The sequence below is a fragment of the Dendrobium catenatum genome, unplaced genomic scaffold, assembly GCF_001605985.2.
Source record: "Dendrobium catenatum unplaced genomic scaffold, ASM160598v2 original_scaffold_274930, whole genome shotgun sequence".
Classification (NCBI taxonomy): Eukaryota; Viridiplantae; Streptophyta; class Magnoliopsida; order Asparagales; family Orchidaceae; genus Dendrobium; species Dendrobium catenatum.
The window spans coordinates 463,744-486,794 of record NW_021593325.1 but is presented as its reverse complement, the minus strand read 5'-3'; the positions used below and the strand labels follow the sequence as shown (position 1 = coordinate 486,794).

The 23,051-nt window shown below is 35.4% G+C and overlaps 2 protein-coding genes across 7 annotated transcripts in view; both read left to right on the top strand.

The window, feature by feature from the left end:
• LOC110098705 (protein MEI2-like 2) overlaps positions 1 to 18,604 on the top strand; it is a 37,316-nt gene extending 18,712 nt beyond the window's left edge. For all 6 annotated transcript variants that reach the window (XM_028692775.1, XM_028692772.1, XM_028692770.1 and 3 more), the window contains 9 exons: positions 10,696 to 10,854; positions 10,945 to 11,061; positions 11,254 to 11,405; positions 15,784 to 15,875; positions 16,010 to 16,955; positions 17,042 to 17,126; positions 17,203 to 17,271; positions 17,469 to 17,648; positions 17,806 to 18,604. In XM_028692775.1, the coding sequence (XP_028548608.1) occupies positions 10,696 to 10,854; positions 10,945 to 11,061; positions 11,254 to 11,405; positions 15,784 to 15,875; positions 16,010 to 16,955; positions 17,042 to 17,126; positions 17,203 to 17,271; positions 17,469 to 17,648; positions 17,806 to 17,946 (1,941 nt within the window). In that variant the 3' untranslated portion in view covers positions 17,947 to 18,604. The remainder of the gene's footprint in view (positions 1 to 10,695; positions 10,855 to 10,944; positions 11,062 to 11,253; positions 11,406 to 15,783; positions 15,876 to 16,009; positions 16,956 to 17,041; positions 17,127 to 17,202; positions 17,272 to 17,468; positions 17,649 to 17,805) is intronic.
• A 2,830-nt stretch (positions 18,605 to 21,434) lies between these two features.
• On the top strand, positions 21,435 to 22,466 carry LOC110098704 (chlorophyll a-b binding protein of LHCII type 1). The gene has a single exon (XM_020825604.2). It carries the CDS (start codon positions 21,481 to 21,483, stop codon positions 22,279 to 22,281), a length of 801 nt encoding a protein of 266 aa, XP_020681263.1. The 5' UTR covers positions 21,435 to 21,480; the 3' UTR covers positions 22,282 to 22,466.
• Positions 22,467 to 23,051: the final 585 nt, after the last annotated feature.

Here is a 23,051-nt window from a genome sequence, read left to right as displayed (position 1 = left end):
TTTTTTCAGTTTCCTCATGCTGTGATAGTTTGCCCTTGGCTTCACTTTCAATAATATGCAATTGTTGCAAACTTGGGCACTTCATTTTTGATTTATTTGCCCAGTTTGGAACAACGAAAAGCACTTTAAATTGGAAAGGTTTGACTTATGGATTCTCTTGGACATGAGCCTTTTGTTGGTAGGTACTTTCACTTCAATTGGAGGCCATTGCTTGGCCCAGGTGGGTTATTGCGTATTATGCTTGCCTACAGAAATTTGATTGAGTTTAGCTTCAGTCGCCAATTCTCGATTTGTTGTCGAGATGAGTAGCTTCAGAGTTGTCTGTTGAGTTGTAATTTAGCCTTGAGAGCAAAGTTGACAGCATGTGAAATGACCAAATAGAGTTCAAGTTTTCTGGTTTTTTAAATTTTTCTTTTGAAATAATTTTTTTTTTTCTTTTTCAGCCCACCAATATATCCGAGTTACCCAATTTGATGCTGGTTTATTAAGATTTGTTTCATGCACTCAACCTATAAAACCTTAGTGACTTCACTGACTGTGCGGCCCCCTTTGTGAACATGTTGATACTTCATATAGAGCAATTTCTCATAATTAGTGGGTAAAAAAATGTCCTCGGGAGTAACTATTTCAGCGATACCAATTGCGAACGCTCCCTCTTCCTTCACGTCTACGAGTTTGCAACAGCTGCAACCAAGCACAGCACTGCCTTTTAGCTTTGTATGCACGTTACTTCACTATGCTTCTTTGGTGAATCTCCTTGTATTAAAAAAAAAAGGCTCTATTTGCTTGCTCCAATCGATGTTAATCTCAATATGTAATCTACACAAAATATGGAAGTAGAGTTTTGATGCGAAACTCACTCTGGTTTATGACGATCGGTCGTGTGCGTTCCGAGGGCTGTGTCGCATGGACGACATGGTCAACATTCCTCTGAATAAGAGCATTCGAAAATGAGTAGGTACCTTCGAGTCAGAAAACATCTGGTATTGATGTTTGGTGTTCTCATTGGCCACGCTTAGCACTGAAGTTGAAGCTGTCGAATTACGGTGGGGATGACTTGGAGCAGGTCGCCTATGCATTGGAATTTGATGACGAACACCTGTTCGGAACATCTGTAACTCTATGCTTCACTTCTACAGCGAACCAATGAAATTTGGATGAAAATCCTTCTAGCTGCTTTGACAACGTTTGATGTGCTTGCCCACAAACGCCTCTAAGCTCTTGATATTTGTCAAGAGCCGTCTGCTGATTCCCTGGGGCCATTTCTCCTTGAGCTTTGATACACTATGGTGTTAGTAGCACCAAACAACAACAGGCTAACTGCGAAAAATGGAAAAAGAAAAACATAATAGACCAGTTAGAAAGGATGTATTAATTTCTTAATTTGAATTCTATCATCTTTAACTTCTTTCCTTCTTCTTCCTCGCTATATGTATTCCTGTATACCCTTTTACTATATCAGTTCATACTATGAGAAAGTTGTAGAATGTACTAAGGTAACTTGGAAAAGGACAAAAATTGTAATGGAAACTAGTGGGAATACAGAAAGTAATTTTAGCGGTGTAATGTCCTTTCTCTTCCTTATAAATGCTTCATAAATGACCTGGATCTTTTTTTTTTTAAAAAAAATTTATTTATCATTATGCATATTATATCAAATTGTTGAACTTTTTTAATATCCCTTCTACCTGATGTTTTCAAGTAGTCATGTGGTTTCCACCCGCATTGCTATGTTTCAATATGAATTTATTAACATCAACCAAGAAAGGAAATCATTTAATTATGGTTTTATGCCATTCAGGCCTTTTTTTTTTTCTTGATTTGTCAATGAAATTGTGTTTTGTTTTGCATTTTTCTATCCATAATTGGAATTGTTCTGGTTTTGATGGAGTGTTTTTTTAACTTTCTATTGTCATTCATATGATAATTTTTGGACACTCTTTTCTTAGCACATAGTTTAAAGTGCTTATGCATGCGTATTGCGTGTTGCTCAGTTTTGTGTATGTCTTCTCAATATTGGTTTTCTCTCTTTTTTTCTTGGCAACTGCCTTATTTTAATTTTATTCTGACATTAAAAATCTTGAAGCACTGAATGATGAAACTTTTTAACTTTTTTTTTCTTTTTGTCCTGACAATTAAAGTGCTAGGTGTGGCTTTATAGAGCAATTAAAAGCTATTTATTTTTCGATTTATTTTTCCTTGCCTGTATCTATGGTTTCTTTGTTTTTTGTTTTTTCTTCATTCTTTTAACGGAGCAGATAGCGGAATATCAGTTCTCTGTTCAATCATGAAATTCTTTAATTCTAATTTTTTTGCTACCTTCAGATAATGTGATGGAGCACCCTTCACAAGACTCGGGTTGGCATTCAGGTATATTCACATAGAATCGGATTCTTTTTATCAATTTGGCCATTCTTTTCTGATTCATTCCTAAGCCTGATATCTAAACACCTCATCCAGTGAAAACTACTCAGAAGTTTGAAAAGAGGTCCATGGGGATTTATGTCCAAGCTTCGATTTCACACAAGGATCAAATTTGATGCTAGTCTCTTTTCATCTTCATTGCCAGCCTCGTCCATGTGAAGGATGTATGTTGGTTTCCTGTAGTAACCTCAGTGTTTATTTTCCATTCCATGAAATTTTACATAATTAAGGAGTTTTTAATTATCATTAGTTTATTCAGTTAACATTATGGATTCCGGAGGTGGGAGCTTGCTCTTATGGATGATGTCATCTAAATTGGATGAGGCTTGTTAAAAAGACATTGAGCTCAAGGATATTTAAGTGGCATTCAAGGAATTTGAAAAATTTTTACCCGAAACAGGATAAACTTTTTGATAGGCATAAATGGAATAGTTCACACCAAAACAGAATTGCTCGGCCATGTAGAGAAGGGGGAAATTGTTGACCGTTAGCAGTGGAGTGGCATTTTGAGATGGACGCTGATCCTATAGATTAAATGTTTGTTGTTGGCATGGCTAGGACAAATATGCTGATTGCACTACTTGGGGAATATAAATTTTTCCAGGTATAGTCTTCCAAATGCATTGAGAACAATTGCTGGGGAACACCCTTATGGAGAAACATCCTTCAAGAACATAATGTTTGTACGAAAATCAACTAGTAATGTCGAAGATTCAGAGTTGAGATCTCTTTTCGAGGTGGAGTTAATCTGGTGCAATCTTGGTTTGAATATGTTCTGTTGCAATGTTTCAATAAACTGTTGTTGAATTTTTCTTTTTGAATTTTTAACTTGGCTATCCTTGCCATTCAATTATTCTCTTCCTATGTCAATAGTGTTCTCGCTTCAGGGATGGCGATTGTTTCTATTTAGTTCGAAACATTCATATTTCATTGTCACAAAGTACGGTTATTTCTTTACTCATTAAATGCTGATTGGCTTCATAGGTTGGAGGCTAATTAAATTTTGACGGTATGTGGGTGCTATTTTACTAGCTTAGGCCTTTGTATTTACCATTATCAAACCATTTTACCTTCTTATGTCACTATTGATACATTTAGTCCCTTGATTTGCAAATTCTTTCTTAAATTGAAACTAAAGAAGATTTTAAATATAATAATAATCTACTTTATGACATGTGTATTATGACATCTTTTGCCGTGCCAAATTTGGTTTAGAAAAATTGGCAATGGTGGACTACTATTATATATTTAACAGCCTATCATGTTCTAATAGCATATCCCATTGATTGGAAAGGATGGTCTCATGTTGGCACTTTTAATTGGTTTCATCTATACAATGGACAAAAGAAAAAAGGAATTATCATTGTTATACATATGTTTTTCTATGTTTAGGATATGCACTCTGGTCACCAAACAGCTTTCTTGGCATCATTGCACAAATTCTTTTAGGAGCACTTGCTTGATATTTGTTTGTTTGCTTATATTAAGAAGTTAGTGGTAAGCCTTAAAAGAATGGTTAAAATATTAGAATATGATCTTTTTATTAAGATTTAATAGAATTGGATTCTCAATAAGACACAATGGACGAAGAAAATGATTCAGAGTAGCCGAACCCCACGTCAGTGGATAAAAGGCTTGATTTGTTGTTGTTGTTGTAGTGAAGTGACTTAAATGAATAACGGAGGGACATACTATGGGGTAATTGATGGCATTAATACATAAGGCAATGGGAGCAAGTGCTGATAACATGAATGAGTGTAGGTCTTCGGTGGTAATAGTGGGAATAGCATTGGGAAAATAGCCCAATTACATTTAAGGCAGTGATGCAACATAGCAAAAGAGGATGAGACAAAGATGGGCGGAGAAAGCTACAATAGTGCAGGCAGGAACAATGAACAAAATTGGTTTGTGGTTGGTGGCCAGAAGGAGATACAAACAACATGGTGAAGGAATTGAAGTTGAGGAATAATTAATGATTGCTTTTCCATTGATGATGATTCAAGACTCAATGGGTGGTACTGATTGGAATTCTGTGGGTTTGATTTGAAACTATTGCAAGATTGAGTTTAGGCCAACGGGAATGATTCCAAAATATATAGAGAACATGTGTGTTGTTATGAGAGTTGATATTAAAGGCACTGTTTTTGCACTTGAAATAAAATAAGAAAATAAAAAAAAAAATCAAATTACGCATGAATTCATTTCTAAAATTATTAGAATTTTAGATTTGCATCGTTTCCACTTAGCTTGGAAAAGCTTGCTTCTTGATGAATTAATAATTTGATTATCTGTTATGCAAATTTTTAGGGCAAATTGTGTTGCTCTTGTAAGCTAATTAATGAAAGAAGTTTGTTCATTTCTTAATGGCACTTGAAACCCGGTGGTTTCCACCATAGTAGTTGACATTATTCTTGCCACAGTTAGTTTTTGAAACAGACAAGTAGATCCATCAATTAAGGTGTTAGATGCTTAATTCTCAATTAGGAGAGATTTAAAGAGAGATGGCTACAGAGTCATGAAATTCATTCAAATTAAATACATTAGAAATGAGTATTTTCAAGAATTTTTTAAGTTTGCAAGTGTTAGTGCCAATAAAGATTGCATATTAATATGGACCTACATTTCGTTATTAAAAAAATATTTAAAGCTTTGTTTGAAACCTTTAGAGATTTAGTGCACCATTATCTTATACTTCTTGCTTAAATTCACTGTTTACATTTGCACATTGAGAAAAGGACTAACAATGTCCCTCAACTCCTTGATGAGGATCCAAAGTGGTCCCCAACTCTTATTTGAGGACCAATATTGGTCCCCTCAAACTCTTTGAAACAGGTACTCTGAGTTTTTAAAAAGATTTATTTTTTTTATCCTGTTAATTTGGGAAAATATCTAGGTTACGCCTCCCATCAATATGTAGGCATGTAATTTTGATCCTTCCGATGAGTTACATTGTATTTGTTAAAACCATAACTTGATTCCTCTTAAAACCTCTATTTGTTTATTTTTTTTAATTAACTTATATTATTGCTATTTTAGAGTTGGGCATGATGAGTATCTAAGGTTGACTTATTTTGTGTAGTATAGTTAGGGTATTAGCTTTCTAACAATTATAGAGTTGAAAGTTCATATGACAACTCACAAATATTATAATTTGTTAGTGTACAACACTGTCACCTTCAGCAAAGGATACTTATTGCTTTTAATTATGGCAACAAATAAAATTTCTTATTCCAAATGATAATTCAAGATTCACCAAAACTTCTGAAATTTCACAGAATAAGAAAACAGAGTGAACATAAAATTTCAGCAACAAATCAACTTTCACTCATAAAAAGAGAACAGAGCACCATTCTCTCCTACAATTTCAATTACATGTGGGGAATCAATGACCAAACAATTTATAAAAAAAGCAAGATCAATCATATAAAAACTACTCAAAAGAAGGACTAATGCAGATGTAAGCACGTCTTCTCTTGGCAGGTATTCGTCATACAGTCAAAGCTATGAAATAATACAAATCAACAAGAAACTCACCAATAAATGTATTTTTTATTTTAATTATTAATTTAAATAATTTTAATGTTTATTGAAATTTACTATGCTTTGGTCGCGTTGCGTGTCTTATTATAATCTTACAGTAACCAACAATAAAACAACAACATCAAGCCTTTATCCCACTATTGGCTGTCGCTACATGAATCCTTTCTCCATTCTTGTCCTATTAAAAGCTTAAATTTGGTTTTAAATCTAAATAAATGAAAGGTCATTCCTAATATTTTCTAACAAGCTTTTTTAGGTCTACCACTACCTCCTTAAATCAAAGTCAATCTAATACCTCTTACTCTCCTACCGATCATCGGAAGGCGCTCTTAGTGCCAATCAACTCTAAGACGACGCCTCTAATCTTATCTATCTACTGGAACTATTCCACTTTCTCACTGAAGCCATCGTTTCATATCTCTAAGGGTAAAAGCCACTCATTCCACTCTGAGATCCTCATCTATTCCACACTTAACTAGTATTATGCTTCTCTTTAATGGCCAACATTCGGCACCATAAAGCATTTGCAGGCCTCACTACCATCTTATAGAATTTTCCCTAAGTTTGAGGGGATACTATTCTATCACATAACAAGCGCCGGAGCATTCTCATCCACTCAACATCCATTGAACTTCGAATATCCCATCTATCCATCACTCTGAACAAATAGATCCAGATATCTAAAAATTACTCTTATTAATGACCGATCGCCCAAAAGTACAATCCATTCCACTAGGTCTATTACTTATAAATTAAACTCTATATATTCTGTTTAGATCACTCAAGTGACAACCTTTAGACTCTAAGGTTGACCTCCATAATTCAAGTTTACCTTCAACTCTCTCTCTAGTCTTATCAACAAGAAGATCATCAGCAAAAAGCATACACAAGGTACATCCTCTTGCAAATGTCTAGTGAGAACATCCATGACTAAAGCAAAAAGATATGGGCTTAAGCTGATCCTTGAGAACACTGAAATAAGGATAATACTTGGTCAAACCACCTTGTGTTTTGAACACAAGTAATAGCTATGCATACATATTCTTTAATGATTGAATAAAAGCATTAATTGACTCCTTTCTTTTAAAAACTCTCCATGCACTTCTCTTGGAACTTCATCATATGCTTTTCTTAAATCAATAAATATTCATTGTAGATCCTCCTTATTTTCTCTTATTATTTCTCCATCAAACCTCTTAATAAATGTATGATTCCTAGTCGACCTACCCGGTATGAACCCAAATTGATTTGAGAAACATTAGTATCCACCACAACCTATGCTCCATAACTCGCTCCCATAGTTTTAAAGTATGACACATTAACTTAATACTCTATAATTCGTTTACAATTTGTGCATTCAACCTTTATTCTTAAAATAGTATTAAAAAGTTTAGTAGCCAAGAAATCTTAATCCCTAAGCATTTCACACCTCTTTGAATATCATCAGGTCCAACAGCTTTTCCACCCTTCATTTTCTTTAAAGCCTCCTAACTTCAGTTTACTAATACGCCGATAAAAACAGAAATCTTATTATCATTAGGGTGCTAAGGTCACTCATAGTCAATCTTATTTTCACAATCGTCATTAAAAAATTTAGCAAAAATATTTCATCCACCTTTGTTGAATATTATCTTCTAAGAAAAGTATTTTTTTGATCTTCATCCTATACACTTCAATTGAACTAAATCCTTACTACTCCTATCTCTTTGTTTGGCTAACTTAATACATATATACTTTCTCCTCCTTAGTATTTAATCTATTATATAAATCAACTAAAAGTAAGTCTTTGCATCGCAATATTACTTTCTTAGAATCCTTACGAAGCCACTTTGTATATTTTTCAATATCAGAATTTTTAAAATTAAACCAATTTTTTATAATAATCTTCTTATTTTTGATCTTTTCTTGCACAAAATTGGAATTCCACTATCAACTATTTTTACTATAGGAGTTTTTCCTTTGATACTCCAAGCATATCTTTATGCAATATTTTAAATATCACTAGCACTTTTCCCACATAACATTAGTATCCTCATGCACAAACAAAATCTTAAAGATCTAAAATCTTACTCTCAAAAATATTTTGTTAATATTCTTTAAATGCCCTATCTAATCTTAGAAAACGTTTTATTTTATTTTTATTTTATGCCTATTTATCTTAAAGTCCAAAACTAATAATCGAGATGTGGGTATATAAATTTTCACTCGAATAACAATTTACAATATTTACAATTTTAAACGATTTAATTTTTCTAATAAGAAAATAGTCAATCTGGGTTGTACTATATCCATTTTTATAAGTGATAGATGCTCATTCATTTTCTTAAATAAGGTATTAGCAATTAAAAAATCATAAGCTAAACAAAAATCTAATATGGTTTTGTCACCTTCATTTGTCGTTCCAAAACTATGGCCATCATGAATGCTTTTAAAATCATCAACCTCTCTACTAACATGTCCATTTAAATCTCCTCCAATAAAAACTCTTTCTTCAGAGGTATCTTTTGTATTAATTCTTCTAAGTCATTACAAAATTTAATTTAGAACTCATATCCAAACCTACTTGAGGAGTATAAGCACTTATAATATTAACAATCTTATCATCAACAACAATCTTTAAAGTTATAATTCTATCTCCATCATATATTAATTTTATAACATATCCTTTAAACTCTTATCTATAATAACACCTACAATATTTCTAGTACGACTTCCTACCTGAATAACCAAGTTTAAATCTAAACTTATTCAATTTAAAACTTAGCCTTCTTCCAATCCACTTAGTTTCCTGAATTGCCACCAAAATATTTAACTTTTCTATGATTTCATAATATCTATTAATTCCATTAATTGTTTTGTAAGGAAACCTATATTCCAAGTTCCTATCCTAATTTTAGTTTCATGGACTAGCTTCTTTGCCCACATCAGTCCTTGATGTGAGAACCCTTGCTTATTTAACACTGCATCCGGGCGCCGGTGCAGCGGCCCTTGCACACTTGTCACTGTATTCAGGCCATACAGTGCGTCGCTTCTAGGGGACGCCCTAGCATTAACACAATTTCTTAAAGGATTCATGTCATTATTGTTTGACAAGTTTTACACTGACTGTCGACTACCTAACGCAATCCTCCACTTTTCTCATCCAGGACTTGGGACCTGGCAACGGCTGTGTTAATTTATAATCTATCAAGTACACAAAAAAAATCTCATAATGTATATAAATCTACTAAAAACAATGGGTTTCTAATAATATTTAATGATTCTAATAATAGAATTTTTTTCATAAATACCACTTCCTATTTGTTTAAGATTCCAACAGAAATAGGAAAATGATTTTCCATAAAGCAAAGAAGCAAGAAGAATAAGTGAATAACTAAGGCGACATCGGAAACACCGAGTGGGACTACATAAGGTGCTGGCAGCAGAAGCTAATAGTGGTAGTAACGAGGAAAAATACATAACTAGTGGCAATCTACAACTGCGGAAGGCTGTGACTATAGCATAGCGGGTGAGGCTGGAGACTAAAATAGCAGGAAAGCTTCAGCAACGCAAGCAGCTAGAATAACTGGAGAATAACTGGAAACACATCACAACAATACTTGAGGAGTTGCACTGAGGAATAGTTGACAAATCACTTTATTGTATTGCTTTAAAATTTGATGGGTGTTGTTTGGAATAACATGAAGGTGATAGCAATGAAGTATAGAGCAATAATACAAGGAATTGTAGGGATGAATATTTGGCAAATTGCTTTGTGGCAATGATTCAGAACTTCATAGGTGCTGATTTGGCAAATTGCTTTGTGCTGAATTGAAATCATTCAATAATGAGTTATAATATGCTATTAAAAATTATTAGAGAGCACAGCTCACTTGTATTGGAGCAGACATCATAGGCATGTTTTTACTCTTGAAATGAATTAGGAAATAAAAATTAAGAATCAGTACACATGAATTACATTCGCAATGAATATTAGCAGGCAGATTTGCATTACAGTTGTCCTGACCTGTTGTTTTGGTCAGTTTTAGTTTGCAAAACTGGCTTTGTAATGCTATCTGAACCTTTATTTTGCATTATGGCTTAAAGGTTTCCGTGTTTTAAGTTACCTGTTTATGGTATTACTGGAAACAAGGAAGATGAAATAAAATTGGTAATAGGAAAATTCACTTTTTGTATTATAGATAACAGGAGTCCTGTACGACAGATTCATTTAAATGTTGGTAGAAACATGATTTTGCAGTGGTTTATATAGAATGTAGTGTTTTTTCATGAATCCACAGCCAACTGTAATCTCAGCTCTTTTTGTTCAGATAGAGATGAGTCTTGCTACATTCAATTTTATAATAATGTATGACTGCCCATTTGATTAGAAAATATTGAAATGATCTTTCTTTATTAGATTTAAATGAGACTTTGATTCTTAATAGATCACAAGGGTGAAAAAATGATTCATGTAGCCGACCCTACCTAGTGGGATAAAGGCTTGATGATGATGTTGTTGTTGTTAGACTGCCCATTTGATATTTTCATTGCCATTGGCTTAATTGACAACAGTCTATATGTGGTCATCCTAATGTCATAACATCAATGAAATAGCTTTCGTTACTTTTATTATTTATTTATGCTTAAACTTTTTCTCTTATCTGAAGTTTTATGAGAATCATACTTGCAATCCTTACGTTATATGATATCAACTGATTTACTCCTTTTCACATCATTTTACTGTTTTAGCAATACGGAGACATTAGGAGTATGTATACTCAATGCAAACACAGGGGATTTGTTATGATATCTTACTATGATATTCGACATGCACGGAATGCCATGCGTGTATTACAAAACAAACCTTTACGCCGAAGAAAACTTGATATCCACTTTTCTATTCCAAAGGTATGCAAAATGTATATTAATTATGCGAAAATTGAAGTTTTCATAAAATATACTTGCTGAATATTGTTTCTTGCAATTGGTTTCCTTAAGGATAATCCATCAGACAAAGACATGAACCAAGGAACTCTAGTCGTTTTTAATTTGGATCCATCAGTATCCAATGATGATCTTCGTCAAATATTTGGGACGTTTGGGGAAGTGAAGGAGGTTTGCTTTGTTACTTCCCCTGCTTGTTCAACTCTTATTTTGATGTCTATACCAAAAAATGAGCTGATATTGGTAAAAAAAACCTTTGATGCAAATTATTCTAATAAGTGAGACACAAAAGAAGAAGCACACAAAAATTATTGAATAATTTTGGTGTTAGATAAGTTCATCTTATATGCAAATTATATGCAGATACGGGAGACACCACACAAGAAGCACCATAAGTTCATCGAGTATTATGATGTTAGAGCAGCAGAAGATGCCCTCCGTTCATTGAACAGGTGTGATATTGCTGGGAAGAGAATAAAACTCGAACCGAGTCGACCAGGTGGTGCCCGGAGGAGGTAAGAGACTTGTTTGCATTTTTAGCGTCCTTGACTTGTGCCACATATTTTATGCTTAATCATAGTTTGTCCAGTATACTTATGTTCTTTAACTTTGCTTAATCCTACTTTTAATTTTGCATATTGGTATGCTCTTTTGAGCTAGAAAATGTGTCTTCATTTGCTGGTGTTTTACATAGCTTCACCACATTTATATGACCTGGCCTATGTTTTATTATTTGCATACTGAGAAATTCAATGAAGGTTCTTGATTGTGGACGATTAGTGATTGAGATGGGAGGAGCAAGCCAATTTATTGGACAAGGTTGCACGATTGAGAATGTTTTGCAAGTGACTGGAAACTGGAAAAAGTTTTAAGCTTACTTGAGAGGTTGATACTTGGCCCTGGCTGTCTAAGCTTGTCAATGCCTTGAGTAATGAATGACTAGATATCTCATCCAATTTGAGGCTATAATTCATGCATATTTGGGTGTTGCAATGTGGATGTATGTGGTGGTAGGCATGTTGCATGGGTTGCACATGTGTTATGCTTCTTGGTGATAGAAGAAGCTTTGACGTCTTTTGCGTAGATGTAAACTCCCAAGAGAAATAGAAGAGAAAGAGAGCAAACTAGAAATTATTCATTCCATAATCTTTTCTTACAATAGTAGGTGTATTTATAATACTTGGATAGACCAAGTTTATATAGAACCAATCTATCTAAAACAAAGTAAAAATAGTATAAATTAATAAACTAGTGCTTATCACATATACGGACTCATTTGTCATTTATGTAATACAATATATTAATGTCTAATACTCTCATCGCCATGAAAAAGAACCTTGTCCTCAAGGTTGTGAGGAGAAGATGAAGAGAGGGCTGCAAATTTTCTAACGTGTCATTATCCGGTATTTTAATTTCCATTGAAACAAAACTTGACTGCGAAGTTATAAAAATGTAGAATGAGAAAAAGACAAGGTGAAATTTAGAATGAACATCATGAGTAGTCTAATGAATATTTTTAGAATGTATCCTAACTTGCTTAGAGGCATAACAAAAATGAAGTTTGAAAAAGAAAGCTTTGTGTAATTCATATAAAAATTCATGTGCTATTGGAACATGAAATTTATCTCGAATGATATTAAAAATTTAAATTACTGCAAAAATGCTAAGTGCCATCATGTTTTTGAACAAGTAGTATTGGAATAGAAAAAGAGCAGGAATTATGACCAATAATAATGGAGTGAAGTATTTCATAAACTAATTGTTCAATAGTATCCTTATGAAAATGTGGAGAATGATAATGACGGATGTTAACAGATTGAGATAAGGATGTAAGATGAATATGATGGTCAATGGTATGTGGTTGAGGTAAAACTTGAGGTGGCTAAAACAAATTTGAGGTTATATAAGTAAATTAGAATTAGATAATGGTCGATGATGTGTAAGAAAAGAGAAACCTGTCGGAGAAGGTAGTGGTTGTGGAGAAGTGATTCGGCCGATGGAACCAAGGATGCCGATGGAAGAGGAAGTATCTTGATGGAGTGGAGTATGTGGATGGTCAATATATAAACTATCAAGTTTCTTGTATGTTGAATCCATGCAAGCATGGATTTGTTGAAGGGATGAGCCAATGGAAGCAAATTGAACATCGGCTTATTATAGTGATTTCTGAATTTTGGAAAATTGGTATTCTTGTTGAGATTGCATGGATCGTAATGCGTCAGCCAAATCAAAATTCTTCATGTTGATGGGCCCCAAGATGATGGAAATTGGAAATATGCAATTCTTGATAACAAAAAAATTTGTACCGATAACAAGGGAAGAAGATCTAGTAGAAATATATATTTGGAAATGCAAAATAAGATAATCAAAGGAACGGAGCTGATGCAGTCTTGAAAAGAAAAATTGCAAGAGGTGGAGGACCGGCTGATGGCAAGAATCCGTAGGTCTTGAAAAAAAAAAATTGCAGCTGTTTAGTCTTGAAACTGCAGGACTTGGAAGGTTAAAACTGCAATTCTTGAGACAAACAATGCCTGGAACAAGGTGGAATTGTTGAAGATTGAATGTGCAGTGGAACAATGAAAAGGAGATATCAAAACAGCTGCAAGAAGCTATTTCTTGTCTAAATAATGTAGGGAATGTGGCTGGAACTGAGGTTTGCTGTTTGTTGAAAACAACAATTGCAATAAGGTGGGTGTTGTTCTTGATGCTCTTGGGTAGAAAAAATGTTGCTGGAGACAGCAGCTGTAAGAAGTTGGGCAGAACTGAAGAGCTGTGCCCAATATTGTTGAAGAAGTGCAGTTGGAAGTTGCGTTTGGAAGGTTGGAACTGCTTGGCTGATTGGAGACTGTAGCTGAGAAAGCTGGAAGAGGATGGCGGATGGACAAATGGGGAGGGATGCTGATCGCTAGGAAGAGGAGGGAGAAGGTGAGATTAGTGCAACAAGATCGCCATTTGTTATGCTTCTTGGTGGTACATGAAGCTTTGGCACCTATCGAGTAGTTGTAAACTCCCAATAGAAATATAGAAGAAATAGAAGAGAAAGAGAGCAAACCCGAAATTACTCATTCCCTAATCTTTTCCTACATTAGGAGGTGTATTTATAATACTTCGATAGTTCAAGTTTACAATATAAAATTGGTCTATCTAAAAAAACTAAAAATAGAATAAAATAAATAAATTAGTGCTTATCACATATGTGGACCCATTTGTCATTTATGAAATACAATACGTGAATGTCTAACAACATTCAAACTTGTGCATGCATGGTATCGCTTTTGAATCTCTCAATGCCACAATTCAAGCCAAAATTTTTGTTTAAATTAACTCCATAAATAAATAAGTTCAAATATAAATTCAAAGTGCAAACTTATCCCAAATAAGTTTACAATTCATAATTCATCATAAATTCATAATCCTACTGCTATCTAGATCACAATCCAATGGTCTATATTTCTCTCCTTTCATTCTTGATTGCCAAGCATCTGATTGATAACCCATTCATATTTGGACTTCTATTGACTTAATCTTCATTCTGAACTTTTGATTAAATAATCACTATTATTGTCTGTCTCCATCAAGAGATCAAATAACAAAAAATTTAACGGTCATGATCTTATTGATCTCTTCATTATCTTATACCTAAATCATGATCATGGACAAGCGGATTGATTATTCTCTCTATTTGAACCCTAGATCAATGCACGAGATAAATTATGATTATTAATAAGGAGCTCGACAGTCATAACTTAGGCTTGCTTTATGGATGAAGTCTTATTTGGTTTTTTTCAGTTGGAAGAAATTATCATAACAAGCTTACTGATTTATATTTGCTGTTACAACGCAACACTTGACTCTAGGTTATGTTAGCTAAGTTTTTTAACTCTTAGGGATTTTATTGAATTATGGAATCACGAGGTCTTCATTGGGCTTACCTTCATCCCATAGGCATTTCCTTGCATAAATGTGATCTATTTAGATGATGATATATATAATTGCATGGAAAGCGAATATATGAACATTTGAGCTGAATGAATTCTTTAATTGGAAGCGTCTTCCTAATTAGGAGCGGTGATCAAATATGTGAGCTGTTGCTTGAGAGAAATCTTAATCTTGATCTAGATCTAGATAAACTTCTGAAAGCGAGGGTGAAATTGGTTATATCAATTTATCGTAAGAACTTCTTTTGGACATTATATGAACTTGTTCATTTTGTTTGAGATATTAGTGCCATGGCTTGGAGATAGAAAAAGGTATTTTGTTCCTCTTTACAATGTATGTGTCCTCCAACTAAATTTTCTGACTCCTTGGACCATTCTCCAGATGATAATATTTTGGATTATGGAATCATGAGGTCTTGATAGGGTTTACCTTCATTCTCATAACCATGTCCCTTTTACACGTGATTTTTTGGGATAGTGAAGCATACAACTGCCTGAAAGCTAATATATAAATTTTGAGCTGATTGAAGTCTATAATCCAAAGCGTCTTCCCAACTAGGAGCAATAATAAAATGTTGGGTCTTTTACCCTAGAGAAATCTTGACCCCATTTCTAAATAAAGTCCTGAAAACCAAAGTAAAATTGGTTATATTAATCTTCCTTATGAATTTCTCCTATAACCATACGAACGCGTTCACTTTCTTGGAGATATTAGTGTCATGGCTTGAAGATAGAGAAAAAGGTATTTCGTTCCTCTTGACCTGTATGCTCTCCAGTGAGCTAGACTCGCTGCCTTTCCATTTTACCGTCCTACCTTGTGTTGCTATTACGACCAACTGGCTTTCATTGTATTGCCCTCCATTGTGTTTCTATTACAACTAACTGGCTTCCCTTTTAGCTTTCAATTTTTCTTCACTGTTCTAATTGATGAATTTACTGAAATTTATATGTGCAGTTTGATACATCAACTAAGCCAAGAGATTGAACATGATGAAATGAGAAATTATAGACATCAAGTGGGTTCACCTCTAACCAATTCTCCTCCTGGTATGGTGAATTTGTTACAGTACTTCGCCATTATACTTGAAATTTGAGATGCCCTGCCTGTTATTTTATTCAAATGTCATACCTAATATTATATTGTATCTTATGTTATTGATTGAGTTTCATGCTAATGATAGGTACATGGACACAATTCAGCAGTCCAGTTGATAATAGTCCATTAAGAGCCTTTAGCCATTCTCCTGTCTTTGGTGGCAGCGGTCATTTTACCAATAACCATTTACCTGAATTAACCTCCATTCTTCCTCCCATGCTATCAAACTCCATGAAGATTTCACCAATTGGAAAAGAACAGAGCAGGATTAATCGCACTGACCCGATATCTAACTCAATTCATGGTATTCCTTTCCATCACTCGCATTCATTTCCAGAGCGTGCTGGAGGGGGAATGCCAAATTTGGGTTGCAGTCCTTGCATCATGGCTTCTTCTGGTTCTACAGCTTCAAGTTCATCCGAAATTGAAACGTTAACTGGGCCCCAGTTCCTATGGGGCAGTCCAAATACTCGCACTGAACATAACCAGTCAAGTGCTTGGTCGAGGTCATCTCTAGGAAATGCATCAATATCTAATGGGCAGGTGCATGGCTTCCCATTTTCAAGTCATCGTGGACTCCTTTCTGCTTCACACCATCATGTTGGATCTGCTCCTTCTGCTAATCCTTGTGAAAGGCACTTTGATCACTTAAATGAGTCATCTGATTCATCCTTTGCGAGCCCAGCTTCTTTTGGAAAAATGGGTATTTACCGAAATGAGGGAAGCTTAATGGTTAATTCTTGCCCTCCAAGGGGACCAGTTAGTCCTGTAAGTTCTTTGTATGGAAGTATTTCTGAGAGTACTTCACCTGTGTTCAGAATGGGGCCGGGACATATCTTCCCTGGGAGCTTCCAATATACTGGGCATGGATCCAGTGGCATGGAAGGATTTACCGAACATGGCAGGATGCGCCGAGTTGACAATTGTGAGAGCGAACTTGATAGTAAAAAGCAATTTCAGCTGGATCTTGACAGAATTATTAACGGGGAAGATACCCGGACAACTTTAATGATAAAAAATATCCCAAATAAGTATATTCCCCTTTTTTTCATTATTTTTAAGTCCGGCATAATTGTATGGACCATAACATATTTGACCTGCACTCTATCTGCTTCAGGTACACCCGTGAGATGCTTTTAGCAGCTATTGATGAAAATCACAAGGGTACTTATGACTTCCTTTACTTGCCCATTGACTTTAAGGTAATTTGTGCTTCAATCAGGATAATTATTTTTTTTCCTTTTCCTGTCAATGCTGATGTAATAAATATCAATGCAGAACAAGTGTAATGTTGGCTATGCTTTCATAAATATGACGTCTCCATTACACATCATCTCATTCTATCAGGTATCAGTTTTCCTCGGCTTCAATGTCTTATTTCATGGTTATAGTGTATTGTTTTTTGAAGTTGGTTGATATATCTATGCTGTTTATCTATCTTCATGAATCTATGTTATATAAACCTACCATCCGGATATATCTAGGCTTACAAGTTACAACTGAACTGATTTTTTTTTTTAAAATAAGAATTTGTTCCATCTCAGGCTTTCAATGGAAAGAAATGGGAGAGATTCAATAGCGAGAAAGTTTCCTCTCTGGCATATGCTCGGATACAAGGAAAAGCAGCACTTGTTGCTCACTTTCAGAACTCAAGCTTGATGAATGAAGACAAAAGATGTCGTCCTATTGTTTTTAATTCTGAGGGAGTGGAGGATTCAGATCAGGTACTCTTTTCAAAACTATTAATAACAAGTTAGAAAATAGTAGAAAATTTTCATAAGCATTAAAAAAAAAAAGAATTTAAGCAAAAAAGTATTAGTGCTTCATGCTTTGGATTATTCAACTGCATAGCTAGTTAGGCTGACGAATCAAATCGCTCAGGAACGCTTCCTGGCAAACGGCGGAAGCCATTGCTCCCCGCAGCAAGAGGGGACTTTAACAGGAGATTTACTTGTTAGTGGTGAGAATCCAGAGAAACATGATAATGACACAGTACCAAGAAATGGCTTTGGAGAAAGATAGACTTTTTTTGGGATGGCTTTCTTATTTCTTCTTGAAGCAGCTTCCTAGTACAAAAATTAAAATTTTTATACTGAAAAACTGCTTTAAGAAGCAAAAAGAAAGCCGTCCCAAACGAAGCCATAATCTTGGTGAAAGCTTGATGGTTATTTCTGTGGATAAGCGTTTAAGTGTATAAAGCTACTAGAAGGATAAAATATTGCTTGGTGGAAGCGTAACAATGGCGCACACATCCTCTTTTGAAGCGATGGATGCGCTATCACTATTCATCTTTGTGATCTGTAATACGTCTTTTGTTATGAAATCAACATTCTCGTGTTTTGTATAGGAGGAATAATTTGGCAAGTGTACAGATGAAATTAAAGGTTAAACTGTTAGTGTATATTATCAAACCAGTTGGTCAGGAAGTGTCCTGGTTTTCTTCCTTTTGTTTTCCATTTTTTTTTTATTGTTCGGTGAAGGGAAGAGAGGCCGTTGGTATCTCCAAGTGATCTGCAAATGTTCTCTGCTGGAGGGTGGAGGATTTCTGGTATGTACAGAATCAGCAAAAACTCTTATCTGTTTTTTTTCCCTTGTTGCATTTGAGGGTGAAATGTGAATTTTCTTATGGGTATTGTACATTTATTGCTTTTAGATATTGTTGACAGTATTTATTAGAAAAGTGTGGGAAAAGTATTAGTTTATTTAGGAGTTATGTTTTGCGTATCTCTGCCGTTGGGAGTAAAAGCAGCCGAGTTTTTGCTGTTGTAACTTGTATCGTAATTGAAGAGGGGGAGAAAAAAAAAAAAAAGAAGAAATTGTGCTTTGTACCTTTTCAGCTATTGATCTATTAGTAGAGGCCTCTCGTTGTAAATAATGTAAACGGTTGTTTAGTTTGTTCAACCTTTGCTTGGGATTATGATTAGGATTAGAAATAGGATTAGGATTTTTGAGTAGTCTAAAATAGGTCATATATTTATAAAAAAATTAGTGAAGTTTGGAGGTAGAAAAGATTGTATATATATGTGTATATATATGTGTATATATATATATATATCAATTTGATAATATCATTTTTTTAGAATGATAATAAGAAAGTCAATGCTCTTGTGAATGCGTTGTATGATTGATTAGAAAAAAAAAAGTGTAAAAAGAATATTTTGGAATTATTTGATTCCAAAAGAAACGTGTGAGATTATTTTTTTATTGGTTTGAAGTAAAATAAGTGTAATGTAAAGTGCATGAAGGTTGTTGCTGGGCTGGTTGATAGCGGGTGAGTGGCTGGTGGCATGCGGTCGGTGGTGGTTGGCGGCAGTTTGTATGTGGTGGGCAATAGTCGATGGTTGATGGGTGGAAGCTAGCGGGCGGTGGAGGTGGTGGTTGGCAACGATAATGGTGATGAGTTTGAGGCGTATTTGAAAATCTCTCAAATCTGAAGAATTTTAAATGCACTCAATTTTAACTATATGATGAATTTTATTTACTTCAAAATTTTACTGTGTTATTTTTAGTTCATTTATATTTCACACCCCTGTAGCAAATCAAATAGCTCCTAAATGGGTTGAGTTAAGAGTTGGGAAGTAAAAATAGTTATTAATTAATAGGAAGGTGCAGCTTAAAGTTAATAATAATATTGTTATTGTTTACAATGATTATAAGAAAGAAATATTGGAAAAGGTGTTGTAAATAAAGTAAAAGTTGTAATTTTTGTTTATTCATATAAGAGGCTTGATATTAAGGTCAAAGAAAATAAAACATAAAGAATAATTATGGTAAGAGATAAAAAATTTAAGAGTTATTTAATGGCTAGTATTTATTTGTGCCCCCATTAAAAAAAAAATCTGGCTCCGCCCCTGGAGATTGTCCAATACAAGAAGTTCGGAACATAAAAAAGCTTTTGAGATATCGTGATGATTTGTAGAGTGCTAGTGCAACAAATATTTTGGTCTGTTGATTGAGAGTTTTGACTACTAATTAAGAGATTTTGAATTTGAGTCCTGAGTGTGAATTTATCTTATGCTTCGTTTGGAACGGCTTTTTTACTACTTCTTGAAGCAGCTTTTGAGTGCAAAAATTATTTTTTGTACTAAAAAATTGTTTCAAGAAATAATAAAAAAACCGTCCCAAACTAAGCTTTAATTGACATAAATGTCCAAAAAAAAAAAAATAACAAATATATATTTTAATAGACAACATTAATGATATGACAAACGTATCACAATAAATTTCAATTCAGCTAAAAAGCAATATGTCTTGGTCATCTAGCTTATTGAGTAGCAAACACTGAAATATGTTCAATTAAATATTATCAAAATGGAACCTTAGATTGATATCAGGTGATTGCGTTTATTCTCGTCGGAAGCAGCTTATCAAGCAGGACTCGTCTAATTTATGAGAAGCGAAAGTATTTATAGATTTATATCTGTATGCGTAGTTTTATTATACCGAGAAATGTGCATCATCATTCTACAATTTTATCATTTTTTTTACAAAATTTTAAAGATTTTTGTGAATCAATTTTCCTTTGGCATCATTAAAATAATAATAATAATAATAAATCGTCCTCCTAATTTTTTTTTGGGATGTGGTATTTACCTGCTGCCACCTCCCTTAGGCGGTGCTTGACAGTGTAACTAATCCCTCAATGAGCCAACCAGCAATCAACCCCACAAATGTAGGACTCACAGTTATTTTCTCACAACTTAATAAATTATATCGCATGAAAAGGAATTGATAGGTTCTTAACCATGCTTGTCTGGCAACCCAACTAAGCCCAGACTTAGGGGTGTCAATTCGGGTCAACGAGTCGGGTTCGGGTCGAATCCGAAACTGACCTGGCACTGTTCGGGTCAACCCGAACCCGATCCGTTTTTAAAAATAGGTCAGGTTTCCAGATCCGAACCGATTCGAGTCAGGATCAACCCGACCTGACACGAATGACTAGAAGTTGACCTAAAATTGATAGTTTTCTGATCAAAATCGGGTAAAAAACGAGTCAATCTGGGATTTCCGAATCAAATAGAAGTTTTCGTGTCATTTTCGGGTTGCTGGTCAACCCGAACCAGACCTGATTTTTAAACGAGTTGATTTGTTGAACCCGAACCGGACCAGTTTCGGGTTCCAGTTGACCCGAACCCGGATTTTTCCGGGTCTGATTCGGGTCGTGTTTCGATTCGTGTCAAAAATTGACACCCCTACCCATAGTGGTTGTCCTCCAAAGTCCAATCCTTATAGGGTGAACACATGAGATTGAGGGAACCCATACCATCCAATCAAATGCCTCCACATCCACATGAGCACAAAATTCACACAAGCTAAGAGGCCCATGACAACAAAAAATCCCAAGCTTTAAAAAAACTCTTTAAAAGCTTGTGGACGCAGAGCCTCCACCCACTCATCTTAAGCCACAGCCACAGAACACCTCAACCAATCAAACCCAAACTTCAGATTTCCGCTGGATAACTACACTGATCTTCTTCCTTCTCCTCCTCTCTTTAAATCCTCTTCACCACCCCATTCTCCTCTCAAGCCATCTCTCTGCACTCAAATCCAATTACAATGGCCGCCACAGCAGCTGCAATGGCTCTCTCCTCCCCTTCCCTCGCCGGTAAGGCTGTCAAGCTCTCCCCTTCCACCGCCTCCATCTTCGGCGAAGGCCGCGTCACCATGCGCAAAACTGTCGGCAAGGCCACCTCGGGAAGCCCATGGTACGGGCCCGACAGAGTCAAGTACCTCGGCCCATTCTCCGGCGAGCCCCCCTCCTATCTCACCGGCGAATTCCCCGGTGACTATGGGTGGGACACTGCTGGGCTCTCGGCAGACCCAGAGACCTTCGCTAAGAACCGTGAGCTCGAGGTGATCCACTCCCGATGGGCCATGTTAGGCGCATTGGGCTGCGTTTTCCCGGAGCTTTTGGCCCGCAACGGTGTTAAATTCGGCGAAGCCGTCTGGTTTAAGGCCGGCGCGCAGATCTTCAGTGAAGGTGGGCTGGACTATTTGGGCAACCCAAGCCTTATCCACGCACAGAGCATCCTCGCCATATGGGCCGTACAAGTCATCCTCATGGGAGCCGTAGAAGGCTACCGGGTTGCCGGCGGCCCTCTCGGTGATGTCACTGACCCGTTATACCCGGGCGGCAGTTTCGACCCGCTGGGCCTGGCTGAAGATCCAGAGGCCTTTGCAGAGCTGAAGGTGAAGGAGCTGAAGAATGGAAGGCTCGCCATGTTCTCCATGTTTGGGTTCTTCGTGCAAGCTATAGTTACAGGTAAGGGCCCAATTGAGAACCTTGCAGACCATCTCGCAGATCCGGTGAACAATAATGCCTGGGCTTATGCGACCAACTTTGTTCCTGGAAAGTGAGGGGAAGTGTAGCAGGTGTGGACTGTGTTTTATTTTTTTGCTTTTGTTGGTTTGGAGAAGTTGGTGAAGGATTTGTGGAGTTGTTTGGGGATGGAGGTAATGAAATTACTAATGTCCGTTGCTGAATCATTTTATTTCTTGAATTGGTAATTTGGTATGTATATATATGAGTGGTGTTCTGTTCATCGTCTTTGTAGTGTTGGATTCCAGTTTGGTAATTACTAACAGTAGGCAAATCTCCTTCCTGCAAGATCTATGTTGCACCGATACACCTATTTATGAAGGCGTGCTCTATCCGATACACGGATATGCCTCTGATACGCCATCGATACATGTCGGATATGTCAAAGCCGTATCCAATTAAAATATTATTTAATTTCAGAAGGACATACGTATCCGATACGCGTGTCCGTTGAAAAACAAAAGGAAATCCGAAAAAAGACACATTGTATTTACTTCCGCGGCTGCAAGAAAGGTTCTCTCATTTCCGAGATGGATTTGAGTCTCTTGATGATATGAGAATGTTATAAGTTGATAATCTTTCACTTGATGAATCTGAATTAAAAGTTATGATATTTATTGATGATGAATTGATGATATAGAAGTTCAAAGACAAATCACTGAAGAAGCTAATCATATCATTCATTCTATTGAATAATTGGAACTTTATGTGCTAGATAATTTATGTTTATGCTTTTATTGTTGTACTAGATATTTAATTCTTACTTATATTTTGATATTATAAGCTACAAGGTTACAAATGATGTTGT